The following is a 17220-nucleotide window of genomic DNA, read 5'->3' on the forward strand; positions in this document are numbered from 1 at the left end:
CCGGCCTTAACCTAGCCGGCGTATGAGAAATGAAGAGAAGACGTAAATTGCTTTGTGCAAGTTCTTGGGATGACGCCACAGGAAAGGAGGAAAAACCCACTGTACCAGAAAAACTAAATATTACTATCGATAATGGCGATCATAATCAAGCGGTAGCGGTCGAAGTGTCACGGGTACTTCAAACCCAGCATAGCTTCTCGAAGAATCCAAAAAATACATTAAATTGCACGATCTCCTCTCGAAAACCACCTAGAATATGCGTTACTTCCTTACGGGATATACTGAATAAATATTTTTTTTCTAATTTTCTCACAGGATTTAATGTTCAATCAATTGGACTATGCATTTGTTGGCGAAAACAACCCTAACCATGTTGACGAGAACTCCAACGAGGAGAATGATGTGGATGAAGAAACTATGTCAGGTAAGCAGTGTGACAGTTCATTTGGGGAAGTGGCAAAATTCCAAAGACCTTGTCTATTATTTTTAATTTTTTATTTGTGGTCCCGTTTTTAGGCAAAGACCTTTTCTTATTTTGATAATCTTACCTTCTTTATAATTATCGCGGTCCCTTTTTTGGGGCGCAATTTACTCGCTCGCAATCGAGGAAATCCTTTTCGAAACACTATACCGATAAAGTAAATAGGGCCTAATACTACACTTTTTAGAGTTACATATTCTGCATTCTGCGATCTATTTTGCTGCGATGTTCGGCTCTTAACGAGGTCAAGCGAGTCGCTGGGAGCAACTGGAAGCAAGGGGCCCAGGCCCGTGGATTTTGGAACTCCCTACAAAATACCTATGTCCAGCTGTGGAGTCAATCGGTTGGAGTGATGATGGTACTACTTGAATGCGGTCATGTTACGATTTTAAGTAGTTCCATTCCTGCAAGATTACCCCTATCCGTTTCCCAATCCCGCTCCCGTCCTGCAGAACCGTCATCCGGGCCCGATAGCGGCTGCTCGTGGTGCGCATTGGCAGAGTCCCCGGGCTCGTTGTGCTCTGACGACGCGCCCCCGGCTCGGCGTCGCCGCCTGCGGGCGCACCCGTACCGCCCGCGCCGCTGCACCCGTGACCCCACCCGTGATTGCTGTGATGCCGACGACAGCACCTATCACACACATTGAACCTTCCTTAAAGACTTTACCCCCGTCCCATATACACAAATATCCATAAACCAACCAACAAAAAAACAAAATCGAGTTACCGGGGCATTATTGCATTTGTACGTTAGGTATATGTTGTTTTGACATTGTTGATGTAAAATACCTTTGCGGATTAGACTGTGGCGACGCACATTGAGTATAAAATCGAGCTCACTTTCATTGTATTTTTCCTCCCTTCAACCAACACCATTACTTTAATTACTGGAACAATTTTGCAATGGACAAAGTCCTTTTTTGTCCTTTTTCTAATGCTGCGAGTCACATTACTGGCGAATGCACATTAGGCATAAAATCGGACTCTCCTTTCGTAGGATTTTAAAATAAATAATACTTACTTTCTTTAAACAAACCATCCTTTCATGCATTTTTTATACGAAATAGTTTCGATGTGTTACATCTGCTAGGCGTCCTAGTTTCTTGTTATTATTCAAATTTTCCATTTTTCATCTTCTACGACTGCTGTCTCCTTTACGGAAGTTGGATTCACCAAGGCTATCTTTAATTTTGGCCCAGTCGTTTAGACTAACAAGTACTAGTATCTTAGCATAAAATTTGCTCGCTCGCAATCGAGGATACGTTTTCGCATATCAAACTATACCATCACAGTAAAATGGTCCTTATTGTACTCATTTTAGATTCGCAAATCCCGTACTTCTCATTTTGTTTTTGAATTGTTCTGCCCTAGCTGAAGAATTCAGGCATATAAGTTCCATTTTACTCTGTCTGATGATCAGGTATTTCAGGTATTTCGATACTTGAAAACGACTCTTCTATTGCGAGCGAGCTGCGAATCTTGTACTAAGGGTACTGGTGTTCATTCAATTGCCATTTTTTAAATTAATTAATGTTATTATAATATATTATATCATAATTTTTTTGGCTTTGGGTGGACTTGAATAAGGCACTATTTCGTTCAGGAACGAGTGAGGTAACGCCTTACTTAATAAGGGCCTATCTCTTGTTATTTTAGGGTCATCAAAAACAAGCCTTGCTCTTCGGTTTTAAGCGCAATTTGATAGCGAACCAATATGACAAAGCAGGATGTACCGTTTGTGGGTATACAGATTTGTTATGCCATTTTCAAGCTTACATCGGTTTAACGATATATTTGCATTTATTTCTTTATTCTAATGGGACTTATCTTGGAATACCTACTGCTAGTGCAATCAGTAAGGCAAAGACAAAATATTTAAAAAGAATTTATTCAATTAATAGCAAAACCAGTGCACTTTTACTTTAAATTGCATTTTAATTCAACTTGACTTGCGTTATTTCTCAAAGTAGAGAAAAAGTATTTAAAAGTAGAATAACGTTGTAATAAATTGATACTTTAATATAAATGGTATTCAAATGTTTTTTGGTATTATTATATTCTTTCAATTGATAAGTTAATATATATATATTTTTTCAAACTTAAATAATATTTTCGTTAAGTTTATTGTTTGAGTATATTTTTCATTTTTGTTTGTAGCCTTATTAAATATAAGTTAAATAGATGATGATTTGACTTTCCCAGTATTTTCGATACAAATATTTCTTGATGTTAAATTTTTCATTTATAATTAAATACAATACCATGAAAATATTTTATTTATTTGAAAACAGAACACATTCTATATCAAAGGTAAATTATATACTTGAAATTAATACATTAAAATAAGAAATACGTACCTCGTTTATTTCCTAACAAAATCTATTAGAAGTTATTACTTAGGCAAGGCTATTGCCTATAACAGTCCACTTAGTCGCCTCGTACGACACCCCCGGGAAGAGAAGGTAGTGTCAACTTTATGCTGAGCTCCGTCACCACACACGATAATTAATATTCAAAAATGATTTTTTCATGTAGTCATAACAGGCACTTATTAGCCTTCATGCTTCACAAGAGGGTTTCAAACGCGCCCTGGTCTATGAAGAGCCATTAACAAACTTTACGAACAGCCAGTTTTTTTTGTTATCAATGTCAAGTCAATGAAAATAAATATTTTGATTTTATTTTGAATCTCACATCTCTCTCAACAGGAAAAATATATATAGAGGATCTCGAGGGCGCGTCCGGTGATTCTAATCGGCCAAATGAAGAGGGCATATATAACAAAATCGAACTCCCCTTTCATAACATTTTTCAATAAAGAATACTTACATATTTTATCCTTTAAATAAAATACTTACAAATAAACCAACCTTTTATGCATATTTTCGATTCAAAATAGTTTCGATGTTTCACAATCAGGCGTCCTCGTTACTTGTTATTTTCATTTATCATCTTCTACAACTGCTGTCTCCCTTACCTAAGTTAGCAACCATTAAGGATCGTTAATTTAGGCACAGTCGCAGTTCTTTTTGTTAACACCATCTCATAGTCAATTAAAATGAATGTTTTAATTTTACTATAAATCTTTCATATCTCTTAACAGGAGAAAACGATATCGAGGGCGCGTGCGGTGATTCTAGCCGGCCAAACGAAGAGGGCGATATACTAAGTCGACTTCTGTGCGCGGTGCACGGGCGGGGGGTGACACCCGCCGGCAGCGACGGGCCGGTGTCACCCGCTGACTCGCCTTACGTACCACCCGGGTTCTCGCCGTACTCGCCGTATCACCATCCGCACACGGTGCTGCAAACACCCACGCCCGCGAGGCTTGACGATCCGCAGCTGTCGACGGCTGCGCACACGGACATGTTACTGTTGAATCTCATGCGCATTAATGGACTGACGCCCAAGTGTTCGCGGAGTAGCAAGCACGGTGAGTTTCCTATGCAATATAACTTTATAACTATATGAATTAAAAATTGAACAAACCAAAAAACAAAAATAGTATCTAGTAGTCTAGCTCTTAACTTGTGTTTCTTTTAATCCGCCATTTTGTTGCGGCGGCCATCTTGCTTGTCGATTGTCACCAAACATACGTGATGTAATGAATGTAGTTGTCAAATTTCTAAAATAAAAAAAAACCACACAGGAAGCATAAGAAGCTGTGATAAAAAGTATACTTTTAGATCTGCCATTTTAGATTGCACTAATATATCTGTTGTGTTTCACTGTCCAAAACTGACAATGATATAATCAATTGATAAAAAACACGTTAGAGTTTCTCACACTATCTCATCAAAAATATTTAAATCTTCTGTGAAAGAATATAAAGAGGGTATCAGAGTTGCTATTTTATCACTAATCATCTCTCACAAGATAGCAAAATTTATGTTAAAATGTAAAATGTAAATAATTGATGTTGGAAAAGCGCAACTGCTGAGTTTCTTGCCGGCTTCTTTCTTCTTTTGTCTACAATCGGTTCGGAAGGGAGATTCTATACCTTCCGAACCGATGGTAGAGACACAACAAACATACAGACTTGACGTTTCGAAATATTAATTAGGCCTACTTGAAATAAATCGCTACAAAGCGATAAGGTCGCCTTGTATACTTCTTCTGTCTGTGTTTTCTTTTATTCTTCTTCTGTATTTTTATTTGTGTGCAAATAATAAATAAATGAATTCGAATTGAATTTTGAATTTGAAAACTTTACTTACTGCTCGTTTCTTCCTTGTAAACACGTATAACCAATAGATTGCGTTACGCTTAAAATGTAAGTATTTTTCTTATAAGGCGGGGGTTTAACTTTGTCCTTAGTTCCAAAACGCAACTGGGCCACGTCGTCACAAAGCGACCCCACATTGCCGCGAACTAATTGCGGGGGCGCGACTCCACGACCCCCGCGCAATAACCCCAGCCGCGGCCGACGTCCCCAGCGGTCACCGCGGAACCCACCACTGTCCCCAGGGCAACTACATCGTGACAACGTACCAGGTATGTGTGAGAAAGTTCCCCCGATAATTCTTTTCTTTAGGGTTACGTACCCAAAGCGTAAAACGGGACCTTATTATTACCTACGCTGTCCATCTGTCACCAGGCTGTATTTCATGAACGCTGGTAGTTGAAATTTTCACAGATGATGTATTTCTGTTGCCGCTATAACAAAAATGGACGGAATAAAATAAATATTTAAGGGAGCTCCTACACAAAAGACATGACATTTTTGCTGTTTGCAGGATTTCTTGCAGACTCACACTTTGCAGGCTTTTTTTTTATGCCGCTACAAGTATGCACTTGCGGGCGGGGTAACCTGTTAGGTAGTAAGCAGTTTAAACTCAAAGGTTACTTAATCGGTTTCAATCTTCAATAAAATAAAGAGTAAATATTATATTAGTATACTAGCTGTTGCCCGCGACTTAGTCTGCGTTTGATTTTGTTTTTTGATGTGGCATTCTAGTTAGTTTTAGTTCTAAAAAAATTTTAAGTATTCAGTATCGCTAAGTATTAAATGAGGGGTTTGCTGCTGTCCGCTGAGGAGTTCTGTCCTTTATCTCCAACCACATTTATCAGATCAACACAAATTTTGGGCAAAATTAAATACACCTAACCTCTATAGTAGAAAAATAATTATTTAAATCGGTAATAATTTGTCTTCGGTTATGGTGTAAAATCGTCAAACACTTTCATCCCCACTCCCAAACGAACCGAGGTTAATGTCGGGATAAAAAGTATCCTATATTACTTCTAACACTTCCAAGAATATGTGTACAAAGTTTCATGAGGATCAGTTAAGGAGTTTTTGCGTGAAATCGTAACAAACAAACTTATATTGACATTTATAATAAAACAACCTAATGCATTGACGAGTGACACTGACTACATTTTATTTTTAAAACAAAAAAACATGTCATGCGCTAGTAACATATTGTGTAGATATTAGACCTTTAACAGTAGGGATTAGTAAATATTAGTATATTAGTAAATATTAATTAAATTATTTTTATGTATTTTGCATTTAATAATATCTTCAAATTTTATTCTGTATTGCATATTTTTGGTAGTTATCATTTAGTATATTGTACCTTTATTTGTACCACAATAAAATCATCTTACTCACATCCTGGGGTAGCTGGAAGAGATCTTTTATAAAGATAAGCTTTCATTTGTACACTACTTGTATCACATTTTATGGTACATAAATAATAAATAAAAGTAATAAAAAAAATAAGACAATGTCCTATCCAATTTAAAAATATAAGAATTTTGAGGACCTTTCTTGCCTGGCGCAATGGTTAGCGCTGTGTATTTATAAGTGGGAGTACACTAACTCAGCATCAGATAAGATCACATTCAAGGACTAACTTGTAGTGGAATAAAAAAAAACTTAATAGTCTCGACCACTTAATACTCCAGAGGCGTCCAGAGGTCCCCAACCTTTTTAAGCTCGTGGCACAGAAATTTGTAACGTCACCTAAGCATTAACTTAGCTTGTTGAAATAGATAGCTTCACAAATAATAAAGATACACATTATGAAACTAAGTCATAATTTTTCAAAGCGTGGGACAAGCCTTGATACCATTGCACATATTTTTTTTGTTGCGTTTTTGAAGTACAGGACGCCTCACGGCCAGTGGCGTGCATAGAGGGTATACACAGGATACGCAGATGAAATAAAATGAAGAAAATCTCCAGTACGAGTTATAAATACTTAGGGGTATGCTTTTTATAACTCTTACAATGCCTTTCCTTAAGTTTTATATAACTTGTACTGCGGATTATCTTCATATTATACCATCTGCATACAATGTGCATACCCTCTATGCACGCCACTGCTCGCGGCCCACCTCTTTATGAGGGAGTTAAGAAGTTTTAATCCGACACTGAAGGTAGTTAACTACTGTAACTAACTAATTACCTATTTATAGGCTCGGTTGGCTGGTCCAACGCGGCTCATGGCAACTCCGCGACCTCCGCCGAGGGCGGCGCAGCCCTACGCGAGTGCTACTGGCCCTCGGCATCCTCGCTCAGCGACACCGACGACGTCGAGGTGGTTCTCGACTACAACGTAATTATACCGCCGCTAATAACATCACTAACGCACCGTTTATTATACCGCCGCTACTAACATCACTAACGCACCGTTAATTTTTGAACATTAAGCTCTGATGAGTCTCAGCCGAATACCGTGTGAGGCGCGGGACGATGGCAACGTCCTTCACACACTCGATTCAACGTCAAGTAAACTCGAACTAACAACAGTTTATCTTTTTACAAACTATTGTTTGAAGTGTGTGAATGCGTTGGCAAGGAGTTGTCCACTCGTCAAACAATTAAATAATACATAGGATGATATTACTTCAGATTTTATGATGTTCTTATACTTTTTTTATTTTCCAATTATTAAGTCCTACTAATAATTAACATAGTTAATGCAACTGAACAAACGTTTTCAGTTATGTTATGTATATGTGCATTATTCATTCCATCAAACATATTGTACTGCTAGCCATTATATTTTATTACTACTTGTGTGGTGGGTTTAAGCTCTAAATTTTGTTGTTATAATGCTTATGCTTATACCTGCCGCCAAGCAGCATTGCTGTGTTCAGGTATGATGGGCGTGTTTGCCGGGCAGTTATAGGAATATGAGGCTTAACACTTACGCCTTAGGTTGATGTTCATAGGGTGGCACTTTGCAGGACGCTTTCCTTGCATTCCAACAGATGGTCCGGCGTGGTCCGTCAATTATTAAACTAAGTCATAAATAAAATAATATACTGCTCGAGTATCGAGTAATGACGTTGTGAAATGAAACTGTGAGGGTTTGGTGTGTTCACCTCTGTTAGGATTCTGTCTGCTGCTGGGAGCGTGGTACCGGGATTTGGTAATAATACTCTTCGAACCTTTTGACCACAGTTTATTCAACAAGCGCGTGTTCGCTTGACGGCCGGTTGCTAGGGACTGGCTACCCAGTGCGCGGCCTGACGTACCTACCGCGCAATGCTTAGTCAGCCCCTACAATATTCCGCGCAATGCCTAGTCAGCCACTACAAAACTTAGCTTGTATTAAAGTTCAAATTCGTCCAAATTTCTTAAGGCAGCTCTAAGCAGTAGAATTAGGCACTCTAAAAGAGTACCCATATAGAAAGCCTAGCGAGTAAACTCAGCTCTGCTGCATATGCAATCAGGAAAATTAGACAGCTTACCGATGTTGAAACAGCTAGGCTTGTTTATTTCGCATACTTTCACAGTATTAGGTCCTATGGGATCTTGCTGTGGGGAAAAGCTGCAGATATTGAAAGTATATTTATACTACAGAAAAGAGCCGTACGATCAATATATAAACTTGGATCACGCGAATCGCTTCGTGAAAAATTTAAACAAATAGGTATTCTTACAGTAGCTTCGCAATACATTTATAATAATATAGTCTTTGTGAGGCAAAATATTACTCTTTATAAATCAAAAGCTGAAATTAACAATCGACTTACCAGAAACGGTCATAAATTAGTGATATCTGCATATCGTCTGCGAAAGGTGCAGAACTCCTTTGTGGGGTAGAGTATACGCTTTTACAACATGATTCCTAAGGAAATTCTTGACCTACCAATGCATACATTTAAAAAATGTGTAAAAACGCATCTAGTACAGCGAGGTTACTTATACATTTGATGAATTCCTCAATGACAAGGTAGAGTGGAAGCAGCCAGCCTCGCTCTCATCTCCCGCAAGATAGCAAAATGATTGTAAATGTTGATGTTGGAAAAGAGCAACTACTGAGTTTCTTGCCGGCTCTTCTCGGTAGAATCTGCTTTCCGAACCGGTGGTAGAGTCGCACAAACATGCATACTTGACGTTTCAACAGTGCTTATAAAGTAGGCCTACTTGAAATAAATGAATTTGAATTTGAATTTGAGTATTATAAGATCAAATCCACTTTGGCGTCATAGAGTTTCGACAGTCGAAAACGACTCTGCGATTGCAACGGGGCCGAACTCATCCTAAGGGTACTGAACGGAGTACACGCCTAAACAGTGTTAATTGATATGTGGAGTGTTAAACGTTTTTAGTAACTGTAATTTTGTTTTAATATTTCTATATTAAATTTCAGGACACTCTGTTCGATATGCTGTTAAACAGCCTATCGCTTGAGGGTGCAAACATGGCGGAATGTGACGACGCACCCCCCGTGCAGCCTTGGAGCCCGCCGCGCGACCCGCGCACCGACTGACCCTGTCCCCTTCACCCGCAACCAGAAACGCACCCGCAACCGCACGTCCAGCCGCAATCGCAACCGCAGACGCCGCTGTCTTACGACTTGGCTGACTACGACGATGATCTGCACTACCGACGCGAATATCAACATTGAACTTTTATTTTGGGCATCTACTACTGTGTGTGACATACAGTGATAGTGTGTGACAAACAGTCGCAGTCTGTGTGTGCGCGATTCGCGCAAGCAACTAATGTCTGAGAGAAACTAGTTTGGCAATTTTTGACGAAAAGTTCAGTATTCTTAGTACAAGATTTGCTCGCTCGCAATCGAAGAGTCGTTTTCGTTAATGAAACTCTGTATCGTAAAAGTCAAATGGACCTAATGTCGCTGGTTGTGGAGTCCTGCACTTCTGATTTTTGTTTTAAACACTAGGTAAAACTGTGGGCAAATGTAAGCTTTAATGCAATGCCAATACGATCCATTTTACTCCGATGTTCAAGTATATACTTACGTAAGTATAGTACTTTTGAAGGACAGTTAGCACGTTAAGCGTCCTGAGTTTTCGAGTATCGCATACTAAAATGGTCTTTATTTTCCTTTCATTAAAGTTTGAATTCGTCCATACGGTCAGTAGCGAATACTTTGTCAAACAAAAATCGTTACGGTACCGGGTAGTCATAAGGAACAGAACATTTTAGTATGACATCAGTGTTTCGATATTCTTTAGACTCTTACTTTAATTTACCTTTTTATCTAGAAATCAGAATGATATATTGCATTTACTAGAATTTTCTTGGTGCGTTATATTTTTGAATAATAATAATTATGTTGTTTGGTGTGATTGTGGATTAATACTGATGCGTTGGACTTTATATTAAAGTGATTGAACTACATAAACATAAACTAACCGGATCATTTTTTGGATAGTAAAATGTTTTTTCTCATATGATGGCGGTGTAATGATGATGACACAAAAATAGTAATCTGAGATACTTAGTAAAACGTTTTAAACTTTTCGTCCACACTTTGTAAATTAAAAATCAGTAGTGATTTGCGACTCTAAAATGTTGTAACTTGTTACATTGTCTCGATACTCGATATTAACTTAATGGTTGCGAACGAGAAAAACTCAGAGTAATAGAGTAATGGTACCGAAAGCTGCATTCTACTATGGATCACAAAGTAAGTAAGAATTGCATTAAACATGGGTTACATAATATGTTACAAACATGTTTTGCCCTTTGGACCAATTTTATGTTGCACCTATTTTGTTTTGCAATGGCATGCAAATTTTTTTCATATTATTATGTAACCCATGTTTAATGCAATGAATTAATTATTATTGTCATTCTTACTTTATTAATCTCCCACTGAGTTATTCCACCCACGACGCTGCTGCAATGCGGGTTGGTGGATTTTAACGATTATTATGACATGTTAGTTATAATAAACCAGGACCAATGGCCTAAAGTAGGTAAGTAGTTGCTGAGGTGGACGATGACAATTATCAAATTCAAAACTCAAGCTTATTCTACCAACCCATTCTAGGCCTTACCCGGGAATATAACTTAGGACTTCGTGATCCGTAGTAGAACACGCCACGAGAGACAAGCACAAGGCAGTTGAACGGAATATAGATGTCACCTTTATTACATTAAATACATAAATGCAGCTTTCGGTACCATTACTCTATTACTCTGAGTTTTTCTCGTTCGCAACCATTAAGTTAATTGGGACCCTAACTTGGGTTTTCGGTAATCTCATAAAAAAATGATCACATTGCAAGTGCGTGCCAACAAGACAGTTTTATAAAATTACTGTACGTACTGACTACTGACCCCGCTGGTCAACACAAAGCGATTTTGTATTAAATCAAAGGCAGTATTTCGTTCAGGGATACCGATTTTTGTGAATTTTTTTTTTTAGTGTTCCAACTAATATGAGATATTAATGTTGGAACTATCGATATTACAATCTTGGAATAAGAGCCATGGCATAATTTGATTATACTTGTCAAGATATTGCAGAGAGCAAGGGACTTGCGTCAACCCGCTGTGGGTAAACTCAGTTTAGTTTTATTGTTGTAATGAGTGCCTAGTATGAGATTTTCTACCTACGTTTACTTATACGATAGCGTGTAAATTAGCTACGATTTATGTGGTATCGACGCAGCGCCAACTAGTGAGTAAACGGAGGTAGTAAATCTCTGACTTGGCACCCTGTTAAGATGTGTATGAAAGTGTAAGTAAAAATTATTTTGGGCATTATAATGTGTACTCAAAATTTGATCTCCCGTATTTATTGTTAAGGCAATGCCCGTGTCAGTAGAAATGTTATCTGTTTCCGACTTCGTGTATATCGCTACATGTTTAGGGTCCGCTCAGACATTAGGGTCAGGGACCCCACAAACAATGTAGGATCTGCAAGTTCACTGTATTATATGATAGCAGTTTAAAGTTAATAAAATTAATAATAAATGTTTTCCGGAGGATTAAGTTTTATATTAATTATTAGGCATAAATGAAAGTATGTGCTAAACGTTTAGAATTTTTTGACTAATAAAAAAAAATGGCAAACTGTGGATTCTTCATTTTATAGGGCGTGGACCTGTACTTACTAAAACTGTGTGGTTATGAATGTTCCGGAACACTGACGATTCTAATGCATAATGCAGTGAAAGGTACAAATGCACGCATTTTTTTCCCTGACGGAACAGTTAAGGGGCACACTGACCCTGATATGTCTGGAAAGACCATTTGTGTATTAATATTGTAAAACATTCTGGTTATAAGATTGATGTCATAGATGAATAGAATTTGACAGGTGTTTCACAGTTTCTTCGTTTCAAATAGAGCGATAATACAAATGCTTTGACTAAAACACACGTCTTAAAGTTGTTTTCATGTTATTTAATATTCACGGAGTAGATTTATTGGTAATTAATATTGATGGTAGTTTTTGAACTTATATTGATGTCCGATATTGAATTAGGTAAGAGTCATTCCAGGGCTCTGATTTTCCATCATCAATCAATTGTAACACACTATTAAGATCTTCATACAAATAACAACTCATACCAGATGAACACCGACTTGAATCAAATTTTATTGAAATAATATATATATAGACGGCATTTAAATGTGAGTTTTATATCATGCGAAAAAATTGTTATTTATGCAACTGTTACGAAATGCATTTTTATTTGTGCTAAGCAAATTAATTAAAAATTGTGATTTGTAAAGCACAATGCGAAACGTGCGTGGAGAGTGGATTTTAGAAGATTTGAGCGGTATGGTAAATAAAAGAATACGATGATGCTGTGAAGAAATTTTTGATTATATATTTTAAATTATTTTTTTATGTAAAAGAATTAATTCGAGTTTATATATTTTAAATTATTTTTTTATATGACATTATTAACTTTACTGCTTTTCAAAATCAAGTCCAATGTCGAGTTCATTGGGTATGGGAAGGGTAAGCTCGAGTTCTGATGTGAATTTGGTCAGAATGAACAGTGCCAAAATTTAACGACGAATAATTTTCGGGTGCAGTCAAGAATTGAAATCTCATTGGGAATTGGGGCCCAGTTTACAGATATTGAAATAGTCAGTTTAATGTTTGTTTAATTGTAGCGATATTACAATAAGTGCATTGGCCAGAGTCTGGACTGGTATGGATTTATCTTATTATCTACAGGTAAATCTCATTAATTCTTTACTTCTTTTTACAATTCCTCAAATATACAAGTTAGGTTTCTTCCATGTTGTTTAGGGGTCAAGAAGTTATATAGTTTTAAAATACAAAAATTGAGAGTGGCAATCCTTATTAATAACATTGCGAGTTAAGGTCTTTCTTGTAAAGGGCTCTATCTAGCGTCTAGACCCAAGATGTCCGTATAGATAAACTATCGAGCTAAAATCTGGTTTCCAGTAATTGCCAATCTTAAGATTGATCTTGAGAAACTGTTCATAGCCTAATGTGATATTATTAATACGAGCCCTTTATGAGTATCGAATACATATCCTTCAAAAGATATTAGCTGTCAGTCCAGACGCGGCCATATTGTGGCATAGGTGACGTAGTGTTGTTGACTGAAAGTTCAAAGTAAGCTAAGTGTTTGAGCGCTAAGTGCTTTTTGTTTAAGGCTTATTTTTGTGCTTTAGCTTATTGTATTGATGTTTATAAACACTATTAGAAGCTATCAGTATAAAAATAAATAATAATCGGTATAATTTAATTTAATTTATCGTGTAATGATGTGTACTGGCCCGAGAGGGCGTAGACAATGAAAGGGGCGTTTGATTAAAGGTAAGACTTGGTATCTTACCTAATTAAATTTACATGATGGGTACAATTGATTTGACAAATTACATAATAATATATTTTTGATTGTCGGTTGTTGTATTGATGTCATTAAATGAATGTAATAAAGCATTAAAAATTTCATCTTTCATTTTCCTTTAAAATACGATGAACCAAAATTATCTAAACCTTTTGTTATAAATTGAGGATGGAATCATCACCCATTACAATATAGGACACGGCTCTGCTTTCAGAATGTGAAGGATTTATTAGGATCTGCTTTGTATACTTCACACGCCTTTAAGATCATTATGGATTATTTCCAGGCATGCCGGTTTACAGGCATATCTTATTGCTGAATCTAATGGCTTCAAACGATTTCAGGAAATTAGATGTGTGTCGGATCCAACTTTTATACTATAAAAACCAGCACACACCTGCACAGAATAACCAGAAGGGCACTTCCGGTCGACCTGGATTTAATTACCTAATATTGAACATAATTCTAGGTATTAGGTTTTCTTTCGACACCGTAACGTAACAAAAGAAAATATAAAAGTAAACAACGAGGAATGACAATTCCTTCCTGTTTCGTACAAAATTTCTTTCAACAGTTAAAATTACAAGACTTATTTTACAGGGCAGGGCCCTGTAAAATAAGTCTTCAGTTGCGTGCGGTGCGCGGTAGCGAGCGCGCGTTCCTCGGTGGTGATATTTTTATATAACTACCCGCATTCGAAAATAAAATAAAATGAGTGAGAAAAGTAAGGGAGACGCAATTATTGGCGGTAGTGAGTGAAAGTGACGGTATAAATATTAATATATTAAATGAGCAACAATTTAATGAGAACGCGGAAAGAATAGACTCACCTATATTAATGAAACCGGACAAGCGAGGTAGGAGTGATAGCGGAAAGGATGATGTAGACGGTGATGAGGGCTTTACGACGGTGGAGAGAAGACGAAAACGCATCGCTCGTAGTAGTACACAAATAAATGTAAGCGAGAATTTGTATGAAATTTCTATAACATCAAATGGAGATATTACCTAAACAGATTAGCCTTGCGAAGTTCCTTTGATCACTAAGTATACCTAGCATATTGAAAGTTAAATATAAAAGCCCCTACAAAGTAATAGTGACATTCGCATCGAAAAATGATGCAGATATCCTATTAAACTGTCCTAAACTGGTCGATTTGGGATACAGATGTCAATTTACTCACGAAATTAATTTAGCTTACGGCATAATAAAGCAGGTTGAGCTAGAAGTTAATGACAAAGAATTACAGAAAATGTTTGTTTGTGACTGTGAGATCGTTTCTGTAAAAAGATTAAAGAGGCTAACAGAAGACGGAAAATGGATAGATAGTGAAACTGCGACTTAGTTTTAGAAGTTCTACATTACCTAGCTATGTCTATGCTTATGGTTGCAGGCTCAAAGTGGAACGGTTCAGTAACGGTTTCCAGTAACCCAATGTTCCAGATGCTGGCATTTTAGACATTTAATGCGGGCATGCCCTACAAGGAAGATAATTTGTCCTAAATGTGGGGAAAATCATGTTAATTGTGAAACAAAATCATTTAGATGTGTTAATTGTAAAGGACCACATATATCCTTGGATAAATCTTGTTCAGTATTTAAAAAAGAAAAGGAAATTCGTCGTGTTATGAGTGAAGAAGGAGTAACATACCGAAAAGCACTAGAGTATTATTTGGAAAAAGAGAAGGATAAAAATCTAGCTAAGAAGAACTATTATGAAACTACAGCCATGAGCCAAATAGCAGGCATCACAACTCATAAGTTATCATACAGGGATATTCTAGTAAGTCAAATTTATAGGGGGAAAGCTAATAAAGAAGCTAATGATGCCAAAAGTGAATTTGATACTGAAAGGATACAAGAAATGACTGTTCCTGGACCTACAAGACGTAAAAAGAAAAAGAAGAGACGGCAAATGAGTAAAGAGTGGACGTTGGATAGTGAAGAAACCCAATCGGAGCAGGAGAATAGTCAGGAGGAGGAGATGGGCAAACGGAAGAGAGAGTCTACTGCCTTTTCTTTTAAGCAATGCTGGCTGAAATTGAAGGCGGTTTTTTTGACTGAAATTGAAGAAAAAATCTAAAATGTTATGAAAATTGTGTGGGAAGAGTTGTCATCGGTGTTAATTAAATTAGTGGGGGAAGGTTTTTTGCAAAATATTTTAAAGTATATTTTTAATGGATAAGCACTTTAATTTAAGATTAGCCCAATGGAACTCACAAAGTCTGAGGCCGTAAAGGTTACCATTCGAAATTTTGTTAAACAGGGAACGAATTCATATAGTATTGGTAAGTGAAACGTGGCTCGAGCTGGATTCCAATATTAGTTTTAATGGTTATATATTTTTAGAAAGGATCGATTGGATGCATACGGGGGTGTGGCAATTATTGTTCACAGGTCAATTAAAGCGCAAGTGTGTCATACAAGTTTTAGTAATGCAGGCATAGAAAATATTCATCTTAAGATATTTAACTGTAAACTTTTAAAGGATATTGTATCTATTTACTGTCCATCATCTGTTTATAAAACAAAGAATGATTGGGATGACGTATTTTCCACATTTTCTAAGTCATCTTTGGTGGCAGGGGATTTTAACGGCCACCACACTAACTTATCCTATAAAAGCGATACTCGGGGTATTTATTTGTTTGAGTCTTCCATTGAAAATAACTTTATTTAACTAAATAATGGTGATGCAACTAGAGTTAAACTAGTAAATAGTACTTTACAAGAAACTTCTCCAGATATTACGTTTGCCACTACCGATATTGCCATAAATTGTAATTGGGGGGTAAGTAATAATAATTTGGGTAGCGATCACGTAGTAATTAAATGTTTGTTAGTATATAAGGATAAATTGCAGTTAACATCCAAAAGAAATTTCAAATTAGCAAACTGGGATTGTTATAGAAAGTGCATAGCTGAATCCTTAATTATCAGATCCCAGAATGATATACAGAGTATGTATGATTTATTTTTAGATATTATAAATAATGCGGCCGATATAAATTTGTACCAACCCTAGTCAAAAATTTGTGCCAAAACACTATTGGAATCCCAGTTTATCTAAACTCATAGCACAAAGACGACTTGCTTTAAAGAATTTGCGACGTAATCCTACACCCCATAACTTACAGCTACTGGAGTCTAAAATATTAGAGGTACAGCGTAAAGCATGTGAGGCTAAGTCGAAGTCCTGGGAAAACTTTTGTGACACAATCAGACAGCAACATCTTCAGATATGTTGCGTAAAATGCGTTGGATCAAGGGCCTTCCAAATAATCGTAGCTATGCATCGGATGAACAGTGTGAGGAACTTCTTTGTAGTCTGGCGCCTGATTCTGTTAATCGGTTGGATCGGTCGTTACTGTGGAGCAAACATATTAATGAGTTAAGTCAAAAAACAATGAAAATTTTGAATTTACTAAAAATTATAACTGGTTCGTCTTGGGGGGTTCACCCAAAGCATTTAAGAAAACTTTATATAGCTTTGCTCCGTAGTAGGCTTGACTACGGGTGTTTTTTATATGACAATAGTGCAAAAAGTCACATACAAAAGTTAGATACAATACAAAACCAGGCATTGCGAATAATTGGGGGTTTTATTAAGACCACACCCATTCATGTAATGGAGTCGGAGTTATGCCTACTGCCGCTGTATCTGAGAAGATATTATTTAG

General features: G+C 36.9%; 1 protein-coding gene across 2 annotated transcripts in view; it reads left to right on the forward strand.

Annotated features, from left to right (window-relative positions):
- LOC120624248 overlaps window positions 1-13643 on the forward strand; it is a 31092-nt gene extending 17449 nt beyond the window's left edge. Inside the window, exons 13-17 of one of the 2 annotated variants that reach the window (XM_039890687.1) lie at window positions 316-424; window positions 3584-3913; window positions 4798-4974; window positions 6907-7046; window positions 9093-13643. In XM_039890687.1, coding sequence (XP_039746621.1) covers window positions 316-424; window positions 3584-3913; window positions 4798-4974; window positions 6907-7046; window positions 9093-9212 — 876 coding nt within the window. In that variant the 3' untranslated portion in view covers window positions 9213-13643. The remainder of the gene's footprint in view (window positions 1-315; window positions 425-3583; window positions 3914-4797; window positions 4975-6906; window positions 7047-9092) is intronic. The other variant, XM_039890688.1, reaches the window with a different exon arrangement.
- The last annotated feature ends 3577 nt before the right edge of the window (window positions 13644-17220 follow it).

This window comes from Pararge aegeria, chromosome 6 (genome assembly GCF_905163445.1).
Source record: "Pararge aegeria chromosome 6, ilParAegt1.1, whole genome shotgun sequence".
In the NCBI taxonomy this organism is placed as follows: Eukaryota; Metazoa; Arthropoda; class Insecta; order Lepidoptera; family Nymphalidae; genus Pararge; species Pararge aegeria.